This window comes from Equus przewalskii, chromosome 21 (genome assembly GCF_037783145.1).
Source record: "Equus przewalskii isolate Varuska chromosome 21, EquPr2, whole genome shotgun sequence".
In the NCBI taxonomy this organism is placed as follows: Eukaryota; Metazoa; Chordata; class Mammalia; order Perissodactyla; family Equidae; genus Equus; species Equus przewalskii.
Genome location: NC_091851.1, coordinates 45,306,896 through 45,327,627, shown reverse-complemented (window position 1 = coordinate 45,327,627; position 20,732 = coordinate 45,306,896). Strand labels below are relative to the sequence as shown.

Genomic DNA, 20,732 nt, shown 5'->3' with positions numbered 1-20,732 from the left:
ATTTTTATTCCCACTTCTTCCCCGCCAACTCTTTTGCCCCGTCTTGTCCCACATCATGGGTTGTCCCAAAACCCTAGGAAATGTCGGGGAGTCGTGCTCCTTGGCCGAGGTCCACTTTGTTCACTAATTCGGGAGGTGGAGATGCTAAGGTGCTTGCAGTGTCAACCTCAGGACGCGGCCGTCTCCTCGTAACCCGGGGGTGACAGTGCGCCCCTAGACCGGCCTCCGCCGCGGCTTCGCGGCTCACACTCTAGAAACCACGCGGTCCCCGTCCAGCCCCCTCTCACCCCAGCTACTCCGCCGGCTACTACGGAAGCCCGCGGGGCACACGCTCCGGGCGCCCGCGGAGCCAATAGGCAGGCGCGGCTGCCCGGCCGGCCCGGGGATTGGCACCCGCGGCCCCGGCCGCGCTCCCCCATTGGCTGCCGGCGCCGGGGGGATTCCGCGACGGGGCAGCAGGGGCTGCTCGTGAGGGCGGGCGGGGCAGAAGGCGGCGGGATTGGCAGGGCCGGAGCCCCGCCCCTTCCGCTTCTCTGGCCTGACCTTCCTGCGACTGGGCCGCGCGCGGAGCCGACGTTGACGCGTCCTCGCGATTCGGCCCGACGCGCCCCCTCTCGCGACATCATGGTGGCATACTGGCGACAAGCTGGACTCAGGTAGGCCCGGGCCTCGCGGGGAGCGGTCAGGGAGGGCGCGGGGTGCTGGGCACGGGCCGGGGTCGGAGGTCACGCCGAGCGCGGCGGGGGTCGGGCGAATGCGGCCCCAAGATGGCGGCCCGCTGACAGGAGGCCGGGGCCGGGGCCGGGGTCGGGGTCACGCCTCGGGCGTGCATGGCCTCGTCTGTGCGACAGGCTCGCGCTCCTGTTCCTCCTTCCCTGCGGGCTACAGCGGAGCACCTGGCGCGCCACCGGGGACGTCTGTGGCACAGGCCTGCGTCCCCAGACGCAGCGGTGTTCCGTGCAGCGTCCTTGTCCTTCTAGTTGCGCGGGGTTACGTTGTGGAAGTAATGTGGTCACGTAAAACTCGGGAGCGAGGAAGGCTGGGGTGGGTGCTCTCCGTGCAGCCGCTGGCCGCATTGCTGGCCTTTCTTTCCAGCCTCAGAGTGGGGCCTTGTATAATGGGGCACACCTTTTTGTGCTTTACCCCCTCTTGCTCTCAGGTTTCTTTATCGGTAAAATGGGTGAAAGCCCTTGGTAAACTGTAGAGGGCGCTGCACAGAGGTGAGTGGTAGCTCTTGGGAAAGTCAAATATGGAACCCATTTGAAGACATGGCATCCAGTGAAATGGGCCAGCGTCGGTCAGGTTTTCACACCCGATTTCTTTGCCTGTGCACCGACTTGGGCGAGCGGCGTACCTCGTTCCAGGTGACGTACCTGAGACTTGACCAAAGTAGCACCTTCTAGTGGTGACGTTCTGGGGTAGATGACCCGGGGAATGAGCAGCCCAAGTTTCCTGACTTGTGAGGTCAAGCAGAGTTTTGTAGAACCGGAAGGGTGACAGTCCCAGTAACAGGTGCTGTTTATTGAGCACTTACTATGTGGCTGGCGTGGCGATCCACGCTTTTCGCACTTTGTCTCTCCTCCTCCCGACCCTGTGGCACAAATGTCATTATCCTTCTATTTGGTTCTTCTGTTTCTGCAGGTGAATAAACTAGCCGGAAAGATAGCACAGCCTGAAGGTCACCCCCGTTAGTAAGAGTGGAAGTAGTGGAGCTCCTATCTCTCTGCCAAAAAAAAAAGAGAGAGAAAGAGAGAAATCTGAAACATAAAAAAAATAGCAGCACCCTCCCCCCTTCCTGTTTTCAAAAAGTGTAAAAAGTGAGCTGACATCTTTTGGAAAATAATATGTTGATGGGAGTCCATCTACCAAACAGGAAGCAGGCTGTTAGACGTTTTGCTGGAGTGGATGATGTGCTCTAAGGACTTTTCAGTTTAATTTAGAAACCTTGATTGGAAAGTATTTTCGATGGCAGACTTGTGAAACAGAATCCAGTATTCTCAGGAAAACCTTTAATTAATCAGAGGAAGAACTATTTTAACTCAAAATGAGTATTTTTTCTCTTTTAATTATATATACTTTACCTTGTACGAATAATATAATTAAAGAACAATTTTAAGTAGAGAAATGGAAAAGAAATTATTCATGTTATAGCCTCTGTTAACATTTTGGTCTATTTCCTTTCTTGTGCTGAGGGATTTTTAAAAAATACCTATGCATCTTTTATTTTAAATTAATTTGTATTAAAGAGAGAAAACAGCACAAAGAAGAAAAAGCACAATCACTCATCCTAACACCAGTTAAGACTTTGGTACATATCTTTCTAGTCGTCTTTTTCTTTGTGTGGAATCCTTTTGGCGTTAGTCATTTTTGAATCCAATTCTACAATAATGTATAATCAAACCAAAATTAAAAGTATAGAAAGAAAAACAAAAACACATTAACACAACCAGTCTGGCTGAATTATTGATAATTAATTGTATATTGTCCCTCACTTTCTCCCAGCTACATCCGATACTCCCAGATCTGTGCAAAGGCAGTGAGAGATGCACTGAAGACAGAATTCAAAGCAAATGCCGAGAAGACTTCTGGCAGCAGCGTAAAAATTGTGAAAGTGAAAAAGGAATAATCTGTAAGTTACTGACTTATTTAGAAGAAGAGTTGCCTCTTAAATTTTTAAAGCACTTTTAAAAAATCAGAGTAATTTTAATTTTGAGTTCTGTCCATTTTTTGGTGAGTTAGTACATTTAGAAGTTAGTGGGCTAATAATTTAAAGCATGCAGATCCTAGAAGTCCCGTGGCGTAATAGAAGAATGTCATTTCAGGCCCCGACAAACAGAAGCAATTGGCACATTGATTTTCACTTCATTTAGCAGTGCTCAGATAAAGAGCCGTCTTATTTTAATTAAGCCTGTTTCATTTGTCTGCACAAAATCAAATAATTTAGAGGATAAACTCCCCACTTTTGTAATGGCTATTGGAGTTAGATAACAGTTCAGGAGCATGAAAAATTATAGTTCTTTATGTTTTTATTTCCATCACATCTGCTAATGTTCTCACAAATCACTACTTCCCCAACAGGAGGGCTACAAGTACAGACAAGGGTCCTACTACTTTATCAAGCAATAAAATCTGCAAGACCCTGCAGTAAATACCGTTTTGCGAAATTCATTAGGCTTTCAGAGGTTTTAGTTCGTTTTACTTCTCCAAAGATGTTGGCAGTGTAAAGTTACATTCTGTGCAATAAAAGACAGTGTTGTGCAGTTGATAAGTTCAGACTTTTGTGCTCCAAACTACTAAAGTGATTGGATCTCTAAACTACTTTCTTGACATTGTTATTTCAAAGATAAGCAAGGCAAATTACCAGAGAGATGTTTTTCAGATTTAATTTTCTTGTTTTGCTTTAAAAAAGCTTCAGACCCACAGTAGCAAGGAAAGGTGATAAATATTCGTCCTTTGGCAGCTTGTGGTTATGAGCAATTTTACTTATTGGAACTGTTTCCCCTAAGCACTTTTCATTTTCATTTTGAATTAGTAAATATTTTATTACAAGTCTAGAGATTCAATGTTTTGAATTTAGCTCTTTTTCTAGGGGCTCTCTGTCTAATCTCATCATTCTGAGTAATAAGACCTGGTTTTATGTCAGGTTATTTGTTTTAACTCTGAGCTAACTGAAAGAATCCCTTAGCCTCTGAAGTATAGCCGAGCCAAACGCCACATCTAATTCTCCTGACCTTGTGACGTCCTTGGGGTCAGCTCCCATAGATAAAATATTGACCACTCTCCATATGTCCTGCAGGCCATGCAGCCCCCGCCCCATTAGCACAGGGGGAACTGTGGTGTCTTTTAAAGGCAAAGTCGTTTCTTTATTGCTAGGAGAGTGTTTGGTTTTACTTAGCAGGGAAGCACTTGTTTGGCTAAGGCCGAGCATGTCAGGTTTTTACATCCAGGAGCCAAGGTTCATCACCAACCCAGTGAACTGAAGCCATAGTTATATTATACAGTTCATTATAAGAAAGTTACTTCCCATATTCATGTTGAATTTTTAAGAAAACATGAAGGACTAGCAACTGTTGCATTTTCTTTTTTCCTCCTAGACCCTGACTAAAGCTTGACATGCTACATTTTCAAGGTGAAGATGTATGGGCACATGTTATGGCAGATTGAAAACGATCTCGCTTCATGGGGAAAACAAAAAAATACCTGTCTTGTTAATAGATTGACAATGCCAATAAAGTGAAGCATGGGTCACCCTGGCTGTTGGTTTTTGGTTTCCGTTGGACCTTTTTCTTTTTCTTTATAGGAACTATCTGCACAACTGCAGGATTATGACCATAAGACCCGGGGTTTCTTAAGGGGCAGGGGCAGCAGATTTAATATCTAATGACCTTAGGGATGCAGAAAACATTTTGAAAATGCCTCAAAATAGAAAGTTCTCTTTTTCATGACTTTAATTGACAAAGTTAGACTGTCACTGAGGCTCTCTGGTTGTCCCTTATCTTTGAATTGCAGAAGTCATGTCCGAGTAGTGGATGGGCTGTTATCCGCTGCCCTCATCCTCTTGTGTGGGCAGCAGGATCTCTAGGTAGCACTGCTTAGCCAGTAGCCTAAAAGAAAATAGTTACTAAAAGAATAGAGTAGAAGGAGAGCTGTAGTTTAGTGGTAGTCACTTCTTAGTGTGCACATAAAACCTATAGAGGAGAGCTAGTAATTGTAGAATTTAAACACAAAATGCTTTTCACTTTTTTTTATAAATGAATCTTTATATTCTGGGAGCATTTCATAGGAAATGGGGCAGAGCTGTGGAGTAACTATGGAGTTGATGACCAAGCTGAAATTAAAATCTAAGGTTCTTGACCGCAGGTTCCGGGCACCATGATTTCAACAGTTTGGTGGTGTTTGCATGGTGAGTCATTTATTCGTTAAATATTTAGGGATGAAGAATTGTTGCAAGTGTTTTGTCTTGATCCTTCTTTCAAACTTGGAAGGACTTGGCTGAGTAAAACACCGTTGCAAAGTTAACTGCTTGGTTTTAACTTTTTGGAGAGCGGAAAATTAATTAGAACAGGAAATTTTGAAACACTTTTCATCTTCTGCAGCAGGACCAGTGCTCACCACGGTACTTCAGCTTACAAGAACTTATCAGGGCTGCTCAGCAATACAAGGAGGAGCCCAAGAAAATGCCTTTGTTCTCGGCTTCTGGAGATGCCTTCCTGCCCCAGGATGCTTGACCTGTAGCTTTTATTTAATTCTCGGCACAGGACGGACGCAGAAGGAGGAGCCCCAGAGTGAGTGGGAGAGCTGGGACGCTGGGCAGTAGCAGCTTAAGAGCCCCTGAGCCCTTTGCCTCGGGGCTGTTGTCCTGCTGTTTTGAGATCAAGGCACCTCACTTGTCAGTGCTTCATCCCCAAGAGTAAGGTACTAGGAAGCATCTTTCCTTACAGAGACAGGAATAAATTAATCACAAGGCTGTCGGGCCATTGATACCGGACAAATGAAGTAGCTGATAGGCAAAGGGTTAAATTATTTCCAGACAAGTAATTAGAGATAAGTCGTTTGTTAGGGAGGCAGACAGGCTAATTAGAGGTGAGACTTAGGGACAGGGCTTGTGACATGGAAAGGATGAACTGAATGAAAGACAAATTTATTGTCCGGCAAAGATTCTTTGAGGCTCATTGTGATTAGAAGAAGTCCTGAACTGATACTGTGGAGAGGGAAACTTCCTGCACCCAGCCCTGCTGGGTGACCGCTAGGACTACTGCGTCCAGGTCCCGGGGCCCTGTCACAGCTCATTGTGGGTATTTCACTAACCAGGTGGGTGATTTTGAGGGCATCATTAATCTCTTCACTCCTGCAGCGTTCTTGTGTGTGAAATGAAGGCATCGGACAAGCTCTAAAATTCTGATCCTACTCTCCGTCTCTGAGAGACCAGTGTCGCCGTAGCAACCATACGGCTAAAGGAATCGGCGCTTCACAATCAGAGGGGACGCATTTCTTTTGGTTTCTAGGGTTTTTTTGTTGTTATTTTTTTTTAATCTATTTCTACCATATGAAAGAGTAGGATGGTGAGATGCATTTTGAAATATTTTTAGCTGCTCGAGTTAATCAGTCTGGGCAGTTAGGCTCCAAGAAAAGGAATTCATTTAGTCTGAAATAAAGCAGTTTAGCCATTTAAAATTGAATTTCTTTGTACTTTAATGATCACTATTGATCAAACGAAAATCTTTACAGTAATATAAATCAGTTTTTTTTAATTAAGGTCTCTAGCCTGCCTTGCATCTATTTAATTGCCTTTTTAGATTTGAGAAGGAAAGTCCTAGAGGAAGCACGTGTATGAATTCTTCCATAATCACAGGTTGTAAGTCTTTTTAGCATCTAAGGAAGTTGTGAACTTCAAACTAAGACTGTAAAGGTGCAGTTTCTTAGTAAACCTTGCTTTGTTCTTAGTGCTTCTTGAAACCAAGTAGAAAGTGTTTAAAACTTTTTAAAAAAATTTTGTAAATAAGAGGCGTATGATACCAGCAGCAAGACTTAATTGTCTCTCAGTACATATTTTAGTTACTTGCTCGTGATGCATATGTGAAAAGAATGAAGTCTCCCAGAATGAGCTGCTGTTATGCACCTGCCTGCTCCCTTCTTACTGCAGATTACAAGAGCAAAGCGGGAGGGCAGAACCCTGCTGCCTGCAAGTAACTTTCCTGCAGTGAGGGTCGGACCCTCTTCCCATTCCCGGCTGTGCATGGATCAAATAGTACAGCTCAGTGGTAATTCTAGAAGGCCATTAAAACCCTTATGGTCCTGGAAGGGATGGCAGTGCTGTATGTCAGAATTAGGTAAACTGTAATTAAGAAGTTATGGATGATTTGATTACGCTCTCGTGTACTTGGTCCTGTTGTAATGTGAGCAGATTAAAATTGTGTAATGGTTAAAGCTGTGTCATCGTGCAAACATTTATGGCAACTTCTGCAAATTAATTTGAACTGTAAAAGTTCCCTAATGAGATGATGTCCTCCGTAACTGAGAAGGACACTGCAGCCGTTGCTGCTTAATTCCTGCGTTTGAATGGTTGCTGGGAGTGCAGTGTGCCCTTCTGAAAGCAGGGGCTCCAGAGCCTTCTCAGAAGGTGACTGCTGAATGGAAGTGAAATGGGCGTTTTGAAATAGCCTTTACAAGGAAAACCAAAGATGATGATTAATGAATTCCCAGAACCTAACACTGATAGGAAACATATATAAATATATATGTTAAAAGCTAAACTATTCTAAGATCTTGATTGCTTGTTTTTGTTTTTGATGTTTGGGCCGGATGTTTTTGTGGAGAGGACTGCCACTTTCCTTTCCTCCCTTTTCCCCTCTCCTGTTAGTGTGCTGAAGTGTACACAGGTCTACACCATTTACTAGTGGAAGTTGGCTCACATTTACATTGCTGGGTAGCTCACCACATACCGGTTAGTCACCTGGCTTTTCTGGAAGCTGGCCAGGATGAGAAGGTAGGATCCTGGGCATCATGTGTTACGAGAGAAGCAGAGGTAAGAGTCCTAGCAGCCCCGGGATGCCAAGTAAGGATTCCAGGGTGCTTATCACTGCTGCTAACGAGTTGACAACATCAACAGCGGTGGCCCCCCACACGTCCACACGCATAGTCTTGAGGCCTGGCACAGTGCTATGCATACAGTAAATACCCAATAAACATTCTTAAAGGGAGTGCTTTTTGATAAATTCACTTTACTATTTCAAAACAGTTAGTAGAGTGTGCTTTGAATATCAAACTCTTCAAGGTTAGTAAATGCCAGCAGAAGACCCTAATGCCTATCGGTTATTCCCCGGCCCCCTCCCCCATGGGCCTGTGTGGAAGCTGATGCTGAGCGTGTGGGTCCGGCTCCCTATGCTGCAGTGCGGAATAGGCTCGGGGGTGCTGCAGGGAAACGCTCATCTTAAGAGACACTGTTGTGTAAGTGACTACACCCTGCAGCTTAGGCTCGCAGCGCCTTGTGCTTAATGTTCCTTGTCTTCTGGTTCCATTTCTGCCTCCCCAGTGACCTCTTCATTTTCCTCTAGAACCGCTTTGGCATCTTGAAATTGTTGGTACTCAGATACCAAATCATGGATGTTACTTTCAGCTTCCACAAATTCGTTTACATCCATCCCCTCACTAGTGTACCAGTGCACAAAAGCCTTCCTTCTGAACATAGCAGAGAAATGCTCGGAAACCCTATTGAAGAGCTCTTGGATGGCCGTGTTGTTGCCTATAAAGGTGGCAGCCATGTTCAGCCCCCGGGGTGGGATGTCACAGACAGCCACCTTGACATTGTTAGGGATCCACTCCACAAAGCAACTGCTGTTCCTGGTCTGCACGGTGAGCAGCTGCTCATCCACTTCCCTGGTGGACATCTTGCCCCGGAAGATGCAGGCCACTGTCAGGTAGCGGCCACGGCGGGGGTCGCAGGCAGCCATGGTGTTGCGGGCGTCAAACATCTGCTGGGTGAGCTCGGCCACTGAGAGGGCCCGGTACTGCTGGCTGCCTTGGGCTGTGAGCGGGGCGAAGCCGGGCATGAAGAAGTGCAGGCGGGGGAAGGGTACCATGTTCACCGCCAGCTTGCGCAGGTCTGCGTTGAGCTGCCCTGGGAACCGGAGGGAGGTGGTTATGCCGCTCATGGTCAAGGACACCAGATGGTTGAGGTCGCCATAGGTGGGCGTTGTCAGCTTCAGGGTGCGGAAGCAAATGTCATAGAGGGCCTCGTTGTCGATGCAGAAGCAGGCGTCTGCGTTCTCGATCAGCTGGTGGATGGACAGCACAGCGTTATATGGCTCCACCACCGTGTCGGACACCTTCGGGGAGGGCATGACGCTGAAGGAGTTCATGATGCGGTCCGGGTACTCCTCCCTGATCTTGTTCATGAGCAGAGTGCCCATCCCGGAGCCCGTCCCCCCACCCAGGGAGTGGACGATCTGGAAGCCCTGCAGGCAGTCGCAGTTCTCACTCTCCCTCCTCACGACATCCAGGACAGCTTCCATCAGTTCCGCTCCCTCAGTGTAGTGGCCTTTCGCCCAGTTGTTACCAGCCCCCGAGTTACCTGTGGCAGAAAGCAGTCGTGGTTACCTGGCCCAGAGAAGGCAGGGGGTGTGGGGGTGGAGAGAAAAGGGTACCACTAGGAGGCATCCTCATCTCCTCCTGGTGGAACTTTCCAGAAAAACCTACCATGGATAAAACTGTCTGGTTGAAAGAGAGCTCCCAATTTGCTGGATCGGATGCTATCCATCGTCCCAGGTTCCAGGTCCACCAAGACTGCCCGGGGCACGTATTTTTTACCTGTGTAGAAAAACAGGAAGAGGTCAGCAAATTGTTGTTTTTCTAAAAGTTAATGTTTCATCAAAATAGAACCTTGTGATACTGGTAAAAAAAAAAAACCAAACCGGTATTCTAGAGATCGTCTTTGGTAGAAAGAGATTTGAAATCATATCCTTGACCCCAGCAACAATCACAAATCCGTAAAATACCTTTAAAAATTTTTTCCCTTATTGTCTGTTTTGTTTGTTGTATTACCAATGACAGAGAGTCCTTTCCTATTAGAAATGATTCTGGTTTTTATTTAAAAACTAGAAAGGAAGGTTGGTGCTTAAACTTGCGTTAAGACGCGTGCCCCTGTTCAGTGACTTCTTCACCAGGCCTTGCCCTCAGACGGGGCTTGGGGACCTGTCACTCTCAGAATTCTGCTGCTCTGCCAGGACGTTACTCATGTGACGTTGCAGTCTCATGGGCCCTCCTCTCTCTGACCGTGTTCCCAGGGCTGGTGGCCACTGCTACCAGAGCATGGCATCCTACCGTGGGCCTCGTTGTAGTACACACTGATCCTCTCCAGCTGCAAAGCACAGTCCCCGTGGTAGCTCCCAGCTGAGTCGATCCCATGCTCTTCACCAATCACCTCCCAAAACTGAAAGCAGAAAGAGGGAAGGTCAGTGTCCAGAGGGACCCTGGAAAAGGCCGTGCTGGTGCCAGTGAGCCAGCAGATTGAGCAGAAAGATGGAAAATGAGAGCTTCTGAACCTGCTTCCCTGGGTGGACTTGACTGTCCCTTCCCAAGACATTCTTTTAGGCTCTTTTCCTAAACGCCTGCTCCATGGCCTAATTCATTTTTTGCCTCTGCTAAACATGAATATGAAGACTGCATGTATACCCACCTAACTCCTTAAATAAAATGTCGACACATAAAGTATTAAATCGGATTTTGGTCCTGTTAAATTCAGGCCTTTGTATACATTAAACTGTTGTTTTAGAATTTCACGTCAGACAGCGTATCTCTACTTGTGCTTATGGTGCCTCAAGCTAGGAGAGGATAGATGCCAATAAATGAAAACAGACTGAATTCTTATCTGATTTCACAATAATATCTCCTTTCACTTTGGGGATTTATTTTCACAGTTTTCCAAAAAGCCTACAACAAGGACATGTATGCACCATTTTAAGCTGCAAGCGTTTTTGATAATCAGTATGCACACAGTTCAAAATTATGCATAGCTGTTCTCTTGTAACTATTTGAAACATATTACACTTTCAATCACATATACTGTATTTATTAATATAGATATGTACCAGGCTCTTAATATGGAAACAGTTACTGAGATGGCCCCTTTTTATTGCCCTGGAGAAGCACATATTAAAGTGTAATGAAAATATATTCATTTATGTTAAAATCCCCAAGTGTGTTTCCCCAACCATATCTTGTAAATGATAGCCCTGCTCTGGCCATGGTCTTATTAACAAGACTCTATTTTACAGCAAATTACCAGCAGTGTTCAGAGTGTGGAAGAATAAATAAATTTAAGTTCTATGACACAACAAATTAAATGTGTCTTAAAGTTCTTCTGGCCCCAACTAATAAGTAGTCGCTGGGGCTCTAACCATTAGACCACACTAATTCTGGAGTAAGTGCTAAGACCCTATCTAGACCCAGCACTCCCTCTCAAGGTCCTCTCTACATATTATCTTCCACCTTCGGAGCAGTGGGGGCTTGTGCCTCCCAATTCTGTGTGTGTTTTGGTTACAACATCGTATCACTGTGGCACAGAAGGATGACAACTTCTTTTCAAGCAGTAATATTCTTTGCCCTAGGTTTTAAACACCTGCATTAAAAGACCTTAGTTTTTTCACAGCTGCATTATTCACAATAGCCAGAAGTTGGAAACAATCCAAGTGTCCGTTGACAGATAAATGGACAAACAAAATGTGGTCTATCCATAGGATGGACTGTTATTCAGCCTTAAGAAGAAAGGAAATTCTGTCACATGCTACAACATGGATGAACCTTGAAGACATTATGCTAAGTGAAATAAGCCAGTCACAAAAGGACAAATTCTGTATGATCCCACTTATATGAGGTCCCTAGAGCAGTCAGATTCCCAGAACCAGAGAGCAGAATGGTGGTTGGCAGGGATGGGGGAGGGGAGATGGGGAGTCAGTGTTCAACGGGGACAGAGCATCAGCTTTGCAAGATGAAAGGCATTTTGGAGATTGGATGCACAACAATGTGAATATACTTAGCACACTATTGAACTGCTACTGTACACTTAAAAATGGTCAGGACAGGGGCCAGCCCGGGGGCACAGCAGTTAAGTTTGCACGTTCTGATTCAGCGGCACAGGGTTTGCCAGTCCAGATCCCAGGTGTGGACATGGCACCGCTTGGCAAGCATGCTGTGGTAGGCATCCCACATATGAAGTCGAGGAAGATGGGCATGGATATTAGCTCAAGGCCAGTCTTCCTCAGCAAAAAGAGGAGGATTGGCAGCAGATGTTAGCTCAGGACTAATCTTCCTCAAAAAAAAAAAAAAAAAAAGGTCAAGACGGTAAATTTCATGCTGTATGTGTTTTACCATAATTTTTAAAAATTTTAAAGACCTTAGTTTTAATGCTGTTCATAGTAGTAAAAGTAATTTCAAAATAGCAAAGAGAACAGTCAGACAGCTGTCCCGCTGCAGGAGCAGGCATCTGACGATTAGGATGGGAAGCTGTGGGCTCTGTCTGTTTTCTTAGTTTCAGCCAATTGAGCTAGATACTTGGTAGAAAAATTTAAGAGGGGAATGGGGAGAAAAATCATTCATCCTCCAGAGGGTATATTTTAATTATTTCTACTACTGGACACAAAAACTTTTAGGTTTCCCTATTTAATTTTCTGTTGCATACTAAATGGAACAGTAATTGATCTTTTTTAACTGTATAACATAAACTGGGAGGGGAGGAAAAGATATCTTACTGATACGGTATAAAAAGTTTCCCAAGGAAACTGGACAGCCACACGCAAAAGAACGAAAGAAGACCATTATCTTTCACCATACACAAAAATTAACTCAAAATGGATTGAAGACTTGATTGCAAGACCTGAAACCATAAAATTCCTAGAATAAAATACAGGCAGTGCACTCTTTGACATCAGTCTTAGAAGGATCTTTTCAAAAACCATCTTTGCTCGGACATGGGAAACAAAAGAAAAAATAAGTGGGATTTCATCAGATTAAAGAGCTTCCACAAGGCAAAGGAAACCAGGAACAAAATGAAAGACAACCCACCAACTAGGAGAAAGTATTTGCAAGTCATGTATCCGACAAGGGGTTCATCTCCAAAATATATAAAGAACTCTCACAACTGAACAACAAAAAAAGACACAACCTAATCAAAAACTGGGCAGAGGATATGAATAGACATTTTTCCAAAGAAGATATACAGATGGCCACTAGGCACATGAAAAGATGTTCAAAAGATGTTCAACATCACTAATCATCAGGAAAATGCAAATCAAAACTACACTAAGATATTGCCTTACACCCGTTAGAATGGCTATAATCACTAAGACTAAAAGTAACAAATGTTGGAGAGGATGTGGAGAAAAGGGAACCCTCATCCACTGCTGGTGGGAATGCAAACTGGTGCAGCCACTATGGAAAACAGTACGGAGATTTCTCAAAAAATTAAAAATAAAAATACCATATGACCCAGCTATCCCACTGCTGGGTATTTATCCAAAGAACTTGAAATCAACAATTCAAAGAGACTTATGCACCCCTATGTTCATTGCAGCATTATTCACAATAGCCAAGATGTGTATGCAACCCAAGTGCCCATCGACTGATGATTGGATAAAGAAGATGTGGTATATATGATGGAATACTACTCAGCCGTAAAAAAGACAAAATCGTCCCATTCGCAACAATGGACCTTGAGGGTATTATGTTAAGAGAAATAAGCCAGACAGAGAAAGACAAACACTTTATGACTTCACTCATATGTGGAATATAAACTAACACACAGACAAAGAGAACACTTTAGTGGTTACGAGGGGGAAGTGGGTTGGGGTGGGCACAAGGGGTGAAGGGGTGCACTTATAGGGTAACTGACAAATAATAATGTACAACTGAAATTTCACGTTATAAACTATTATGACCTCAATTAAAAAAAGTTTCCCAACAAACTTCAGAAAACTGTTTTGAAACAAATTACTGTTTTTAGATATGAAAAGTTTGTTGCTAAGGTGATAAAAGTAAAAATGCTTGACATGTATTATACACATGTAACTGTCGACAAAATCAACATGAACTAAATTAACCCTTTAAGCCTTTACTGTTTCCTGGTCTCTTTAACCAAAGGCACTGTTTTATAAATAAAATATTCAGCAAGTGCATGCACTCCTCTGGGTTCATTGTCTCCCTGCTAACTCAGGGTATTTTCTTAGTTGGTACCCCTGTGAACCGTGGTAAAGCCAGTGCTAGTCATCTGACTTTCCTTACCTTGGCTCCGATCTGGTTACCACACTGGCCGATCTGAATGTGCACGATTTCACGCATCCTGGCTTTGCACCTAAGTGTAGGATCTTCACGGAATCCTCAGACTCGGGGAGAGCCGCCCTTCACTGGTGTGAGCCCAACACAACTCTGGGCGTCGCAGGGATGGGACCAGCAGACCAAGTTATCTTCCCAGTGTGACCCAAGTACGTCCAGCCCCGAGGCCCAGCCCCACCCTTCTGCTCTGTGCCTATCATCCTTGTGGGGTGGGAGGCAGTGGAGGGGGTTGGGGGTCAGGGGGAAAGTTTCCTCTCCCAACACACAATATTGCCTGGTCATTTCCTAGAGTTCAAGGCCAAAGGCTGCTGTCGTGCACAGTGCCTGGAGGGCCAGCACCAGAGGTAGGCTTTGCTGTGGCAGACTCGGGGCACCAGAGCTGGCTCTGGGCTCCCTGCTAGTGAGGCACAAGGTGTGACAACTGAGCCATGGCTCCTAGCTCACTGGGGTGACCAGGACCACCTCCAAAGAACTTCGCCTGTCCAAGCCAGTTGCATTATTAGAAATCGTTTTATTTAAACCCATCACTTGAAGATGAGGCCATGATGTCCCAGAGCATGAAGTGACATCACCACAGTCACACAACCAGTAAGTCATCTCCCCATCCTCCCATAAGAACCTGCCATGGCTCCCTTTGTCTTTAGTCGTGTTTCCTAAGGAGTGGTCTGACAAGCACTGGTGGCACTGAAGTGACTTTGGGGGAGACACGGGCAGACAATTTTTATGTTGTATACGCTAATGTTAATAGAAGAAAATAACTGGTATTTATAATAGTAAAATGAAAAGGAAAGAAAGTTTCCTTTTTGAACTTGACCAGAATTACAAAGGTGACGTGATTCGTAGGAGTTTGGGAAACTACAAACGAGAGAAAAACCTAAACTCCACGGCTTGTCATCGAGGCCTTTCCCAACCTGGCCTCAAATTACCTTCCCAGCCCCCTTTGCAGACTTCGGCCCTCAGAAAGCCTGTGCTGTTTGGGTTGTGGCAGATACCTGCACACTGGACCAGCGGCTTCCTGGCTGCACCGGCCCTTTGCCATCGTGCACGCTCACACCGATGTTTACCCTTCCTCTCCCTTAGTGCCAGTTCCCACTCTGCAGGTCATTCTGTCGAGGTCCTGCCCAGCCTTCTGCCCAGGCCTGGGCCTGGCTGCCCCCTTGCGCCCTTCCTGGCTCCTCGCTCCATTGTCCAGAGACTCATTGTTTGCCATTGGTTCCCCTTCCCAGACCGAATGGACTCCCCACTGCATTGCCCTGGCACCCAGCAAGGACTGGCCGCACAGGGTGTTCAGCACACCTCCCTGAGCTCCCAGCACACAACTTCCCAAACCAGCCCCCCATCCATCCCCTCTTAGCCTGCAAGCCTGCCCAGCCCGGCAGCACAGAGCAGAGTGGCCCAACCAACCGCCAGCTTGACATCCTGCCCAGGATGCCCATGACGGGATTTCGTTCTTATGTCCATTTGCCCCACCGCCTGGAGGAGATGCAGATGGAATACCAGATCCGCAGAAGAGGGGAACTGGAGCCCCAGAGAGGAAGCAAGAGCCTGGATTTGGATGAGGGAAAAGCTGGTAAGAGGTGCTGTGTGAGCTCTGGAGGTACAGGCACAGGGCACACACAGAGCAAGGTCTCACTCCTGAAACCCTGGGATGAGGGCAACAGCCCAGGAAGTACTTGCTTCTCAGGGCTTCTCTCTGGCATTTGCCAGGCACCCCAAGGCTGGACCCCCCATTTGCTCAACAGCTTTCAACACATTGGGAGCTGGGGCTATGGGAATGAAGGAGAGATGCGGGCAGCCTGTGAGCTCACAGAGCCCTCCGTGGAGGGGACTGATGTAGGAAGACACCATCCCCCAGGACATGGATCTAAAGGCAGGACAGAACTGTGCTCATACCCAGAGTCCTGGTGTCCTCCCCTCCCTGGCCTCTGACCAGACCAGTGGGCTCACTGAGGGGTCTGCCTGCTGTTGCCCAAGCCCCCTCCTGACGGTCAGCTCCTAAACCCTTTGCACTCTCTACAGGCCTGGTGAGGTCCAAGACACTAGGTCAGGCACATGGGCAGGAAAGTTACTAACAATGGACTTTCTGGGGGTAAATAGCCTCTACTTACTCCCAAAGGAGTTCATCCACAGAGTAAAAGGACCTGAGCTGTACACCAGAGGAAAAAGCTAGAGGTGGGGAAGGACCTTGTCCTACCGGTGCCAGCACCAGGACCGCTCCTGTCCTCCACTGTCTGGTGACCTCACGGGCCACGTGCAACTAAGAGCACTTGTGACCCGGGGTGTCAGGTCCTGGACCAGGAATAGTTGCTGTTACAGGTGCTACTGGGACAATTGTGGGCATTTGAACGTGTGGACTGGATAATAACATTGCATTCGTGTTATATTTCCTGAATTAGGTCATGGCCCCCGGGTTATGCCAATGGAAATCCTTGCCTTCAGGAGGTACTATGAAGTATCCAAGGGTCAGGAGCCGTCATGCTGGCAACTTACTCTCAGACAGTTGGGCAACAAAAATAACAACGTGATAAACGGAGAGAGAGGTGAGGCAAATGTAGCAAAATGTTAACAACTGGTGAATTTTTCCAAATTTAGCTCAAGATTAGTACTCTTGAACATTTCTCTGTTTGGAATTTTTTTCTACTCAAATCTGAATGGCCACATGAGTCACAGATGCTCCTGGTCCAAACCCCGCAGCCCCTAAAGGTAAAGAGAAGAAGGTGTAAAAGGTAAAAACAAAAGAAATTTGCATGTGCTTAGCCGTATTTTTCACAAAATAAAAAATATACACAGAATGGACTTTCCAGCTTCCGTAGAAGTCACCCCATCCTCCCTCCCTTGGAGCCTCCCTCCCAGCCCTCCGCCCCTTCCTCTCCCCTCTGTCCTCCTCCACCTGCCCTCTCAGCCCTCCCCCAGATGTCAGATTCCTGCAAATCCCCAAGTCGCTGCCCTGAGCCCTCCTGGAGTGGCTGTGATCTTTCCGGGCACTTCCCTGGTCAGAGATGCCCGACCTCCTGTGGCCCCAGCACTTTCGTTGGTGGTTACCACACTCGGTGGTGTTTGCTAATTACTTATATTTATGCCTTATCTCCCTGCCAGCCTGGGAGCTGCTGGTGCCGTTTCACCTCTGAGTGCCCACAGTGCCTGATACACAGCAGGGCCTCAATAAATGTTTGTAGAGCGCATGCCAACAGCTGGGCGAGCTTGAGCAGCTCTGCTCAGAACAGCAAGTTTTCTTAAAACCAACAATGTATTTATTCACGAGTATGTCCTAACAGGGCGGGGGTGGTGGGCATGGTGCCCGAGGACTTTTTCCTCCGTCCACTAAGAGGTGGTCTAAGCTGAAAGTATAAACTGTTCCAAGAAGCCTGGACGTCAGGAATGGATTGTAGAGGGAGTAACCGCAGGAGCTATTACGGGAAGCGGCAGCTGGCAGAGCTGCTGAAGGGGGCCGTGCTGGCCACCACAGGGACCGCTGGGCCGGGCCGGAGGGGCATTTTTGATCTTCCCGTGTTTGTTCTCTGCTGTATGAGCAGGATCCAGTGTGTTGGGGTCCCCCAGCTCCGCCCTGGAGCACATTCCTCTCGGTCACCTCAGTTTGCTCAGGGAGGCAAAAGGCCAGGTTTCCAGATGAGCGCGTAAAAGGTTTTTCTGTTAATGGGGCAGTTGGCAGAAAGGGGGGAAAGAGGAATCCTGTTTGCTTTGATTCCCAGCACCACCGGCCGTGTTTGCTCAGTCCTGTGTGTGCTGAGCTTTGGATGCTGCTGGAGGTGGGGGTAGATGCCGGGCAGAGAGATTTTGCGGGTCCTCTGAGCTGAGGTGGGCTGAGCCACTGAGTGGGGCCCACCTCCTCCCCAAACGTGAATTTTCTGAGCTGTGAAACAGGATAATGGTCCCATGTCCCATTATCGTGCTCGCTGAGCACGCTGCAGCCGACCCCCCAACATCCCTCTGCAAAGCAATGTTTTTCAAGTCTGCTTTGCAGGATGGAAGGAGAAGATGTGGCTCACTGCGTACACAGCGCCATTGCTTCCACGCCTGGGTATTGAGCACCTGCTGCATGTCAGGCTTGATCTAGGAGGGGCACAGAGGCTGTCTATCTGAATTTGAAATGTCTGGGTAGAACAGAGTGCTAGGAAACGCAGTGGGTCTGAAGAGCCATCCCCCCGTGTCACCGCTCTTTGTCCTTATTTATGAAGGTACCTGTTCCCCCGGGGAAAGAGCTCTCCTCTAACTGCCAATTTAGTGAAATCCAGTGAAGCGGTGCATATAGAGTGCCTTTCTCAGACCAGTAGAAGGGTCAATGGCATACCTGACCCACCCAATGGGAAGGCCTTCGCTGCAAAGGCATCTGGGAGTCGGCGCAAGTGTCTGACTTAATGGCCGCGTGGAATGGAGAGGAGCCCCTGCGGCTGAGACACAGGTGATCGGTGTGTGTCCCTTGAGAAGCCAGCGTTAACCCGAGGTCTGTTCTCCTGCCAGGCTGAAGGTGACCCCCCCCCAACCCTGAACTGCGGCAAGTGATAAAAGGTGGCCATCTGTGATGAATGACAAAGTCATTTTCTCCCCCCAGGGAAGGGCTGCGGCGAAGGCAGGTTAACAGGGACCGCGCTCCAGCACAGAGCTTCAGCGAGCATCGCCCGAAAGGGCAGACGGCAGGAGCCAAAGAGTCCCTTAGCAAGCCCAGGAGGTGACGCCGCAGGGCAAGGGGCCTCCTGCCTGGGGACACTGAGGTGATTGGGGACGACCGGCTGGCCCTTAGGTGAAACACTCTCCTCCACAGGCTGTCGCAATAGCGGTCCACAAGGAGAGGCCGTGGGAGAGAGCCTTTTCCTGGATGACGCTTGGGTCTATTATGGGAACAGAACTACGATGATAAGAAAAACCGAGTGTCATCCAGAAACCCCAAATCAGCTGCTTCCAGACTTCCCCCAGGAGATGTCCCCCAGTGGTCAGATGGAGCTGTCCTCACCCTCCCTTCGGCAAATGAAATATAATTAGGAGAAAAACAGAGTGCTCAGAGAATTCATTGATTTCATCCGCCCGATCTTCCACTTCTGAGAGCACTGAAGTTCCCTGAATAACTCAGAGAAGATTGTTGAATTATAGTGTTTGCTTGTGATTCAGAAGCAAAAATTTTTCCAAATGCCTTAGCAAGAAAATGACATCTGAGGGGCCATTATGAGTGACTCAGCGGGTGTGGGAAGATCATCAGATGAACTGAGTTCTACTTTCTTGTACTCTGCTTCGATGTGTGTTCTCTGACTGTAAAAGAAAGTTCCGGGAGGATGAATAAGTAACTAAGTAAGTACAAGCAGAAAGGGACTAGAGGATGTTGCTGGTTTCCACTGAGCCAGGCTGCCCAGCTACACGGAGGAGTTTAGCTCCCTCCCCTCCAGCTGAGATGCTCCATCATACCTGTACCACACTGGAGCCTCGGGCTGCTCTCCATCCCTTTCCAGACTCTAAGCCCACATAGCGTAAAACACTGTGCCACCTCTTTGGGTAAATTGAGAATCAGCACCCTGGGCTGTGGCATCTCTGATTTACAGGAGGAAACGCACACACGCACACCCCACTTCCCCTGAATGGTGATTCTGTGATTCTGAACATGCATGGGGACGTTAACCTTCTCAATTTCATCTCTCCCATCTCCCAAGGTGTGCAGTTCCTGATAAGCAACGTTCTGCAGCAGGAACAGAGATAAGCATAATATGGGGCAGCACCTAGAGCTGAAATCAAACAAAAATATATTCTTCTTCAAGCCCAGTGTTTGTCCAAGAAATCTCTGTTGTATGAGTCTCAGAAATCCATTCGTTTATCCAACAAACATTGGCTGAGTCCTCTCTGGGAGGCTTGGGGGTCCTCAGAGAAGTGAGAAAGATGGGGCCTGCACTCCAGGGACTCAGAGACATGGCAGCACTCGATTCCTGCACTGGCCTTTCCCGAGATCTCTGCCATGGTCTCTCACACATCACCTCATTTAGCCTGCCTTTGAGCTAGGTGATGGCTCTCCCATTAGTAGAAGAAACAGAGGCTCAGAGAGGAAACTGACATGCTCAAGTCCAGTATAACACAGCAGCACCAGAGATGGGTCACGGCTCTTTGGACCCCTATGTCTAGGGGTACAATTTGAAGTGACAAGAGGTTGGCTAGCCAGACAGCCTCCAGCTAGGCATCTGAGCAGCCTCAACTGCTCATCTCACCTTCCTCCTCATCTCTGGTCCATAACTGGGTCCTGCCAGCCCTCCCCCCGATAGAGAGCCCCACATATCCACTCAGCATCTCTGCAGTAGCGTCCCTAAGCCATCACTAGCTCTCCTGTCCACAACCACAATAGCCCCTAACTGACCGCTACTCTTGACTTCTTCCATTTCATCCTCCCCACCGCCAACGGAGGACCTTATAAAACATCAATCAGATCGCGCCCGCTGCCCTCCTGGAAACAAACCGCAACCACAGCAAAACCAACACTCTTACCACAGCCCACCTGTCGTTCAGCTCCCTGATGGGAGAACACCTGCAGGGGTCCAGGGAGGGAGCTGAACGAGACTGAGATACAGGCCTACCTTGAGGAGGGAGGGACAAAGGAGAGGCAGCCTGTGGGAAGCATGGCCTTGGGTTGCAGAGTGCGGCTGCAGCGCTCTCTCCTGCCTGGAGGTCTGAGAGGCCACCTATGAGCTCTCCAGTGACCTCGTCCTGCCACCACTTTGCCAGCCATCTCTGCTGCCACACTTCCCACAGCCCTTTCCAGTTGATCACAGCTACCAAGCGTGCTTACATCTCAAGGCCTTTGCATACACTCTTCCTTCTGCTTAAAAAGTCCAGCACTTTCCATGGTGTGTCCTCATCATTCAATCCAACTCACATGGATGGCCAAGAGAGCTGTCCCAGACGACACTCCTCAGAGG

At 47.5% G+C, this 20,732-nt stretch overlaps 2 protein-coding genes and 1 long non-coding RNA gene across 4 annotated transcripts; 2 read left to right on the top strand and 1 right to left on the bottom strand.

The window, feature by feature from the left end:
- The first annotated feature begins 327 nt into the window (after nt 1-327).
- Nucleotides 328-4,253, top strand: ATP5F1E (ATP synthase F1 subunit epsilon). Its single transcript, XM_008541450.2, has 3 exons — nt 328-656; nt 2,503-2,629; nt 4,095-4,253. Exons 1-2 carry the CDS (start codon nt 625-627, stop codon nt 2,624-2,626), a joined length of 156 nt encoding a protein of 51 aa, XP_008539672.1. The 5' UTR covers nt 328-624; the 3' UTR covers nt 2,627-2,629; nt 4,095-4,253.
- Nucleotides 4,254-4,789: 536 nt separating this feature from the next.
- On the top strand, nt 4,790-6,927 carry LOC139078312 (uncharacterized). The gene is made up of 3 exons (XR_011531247.1): nt 4,790-4,903; nt 5,097-5,285; nt 5,855-6,927. It is a non-coding gene; the product is annotated as an uncharacterized lncRNA (long non-coding RNA).
- A 774-nt stretch (nt 6,928-7,701) lies between these two features.
- Nucleotides 7,702-20,732, bottom strand: TUBB1 (tubulin beta 1 class VI). 2 transcript variants are annotated; one of them, XM_070589641.1, is made up of 4 exons: nt 20,603-20,732; nt 9,820-9,928; nt 9,196-9,306; nt 7,702-9,070 (listed from the first exon to the last, which is right to left on the bottom strand). In XM_070589641.1, the coding sequence occupies exons 3-4, from the start codon at nt 9,254-9,256 to the stop codon at nt 7,992-7,994; spliced, it is 1,140 nt and encodes a 379-aa protein (XP_070445742.1). In that variant the 5' UTR covers nt 9,257-9,306; nt 9,820-9,928; nt 20,603-20,732; the 3' UTR covers nt 7,702-7,991. The 2 variants fall into 2 exon arrangements, with proteins under 2 accessions (XP_070445742.1, XP_070445741.1); XM_070589640.1 differs by lacking the exon at nt 20,603-20,732 and adding an exon at nt 13,774-14,035.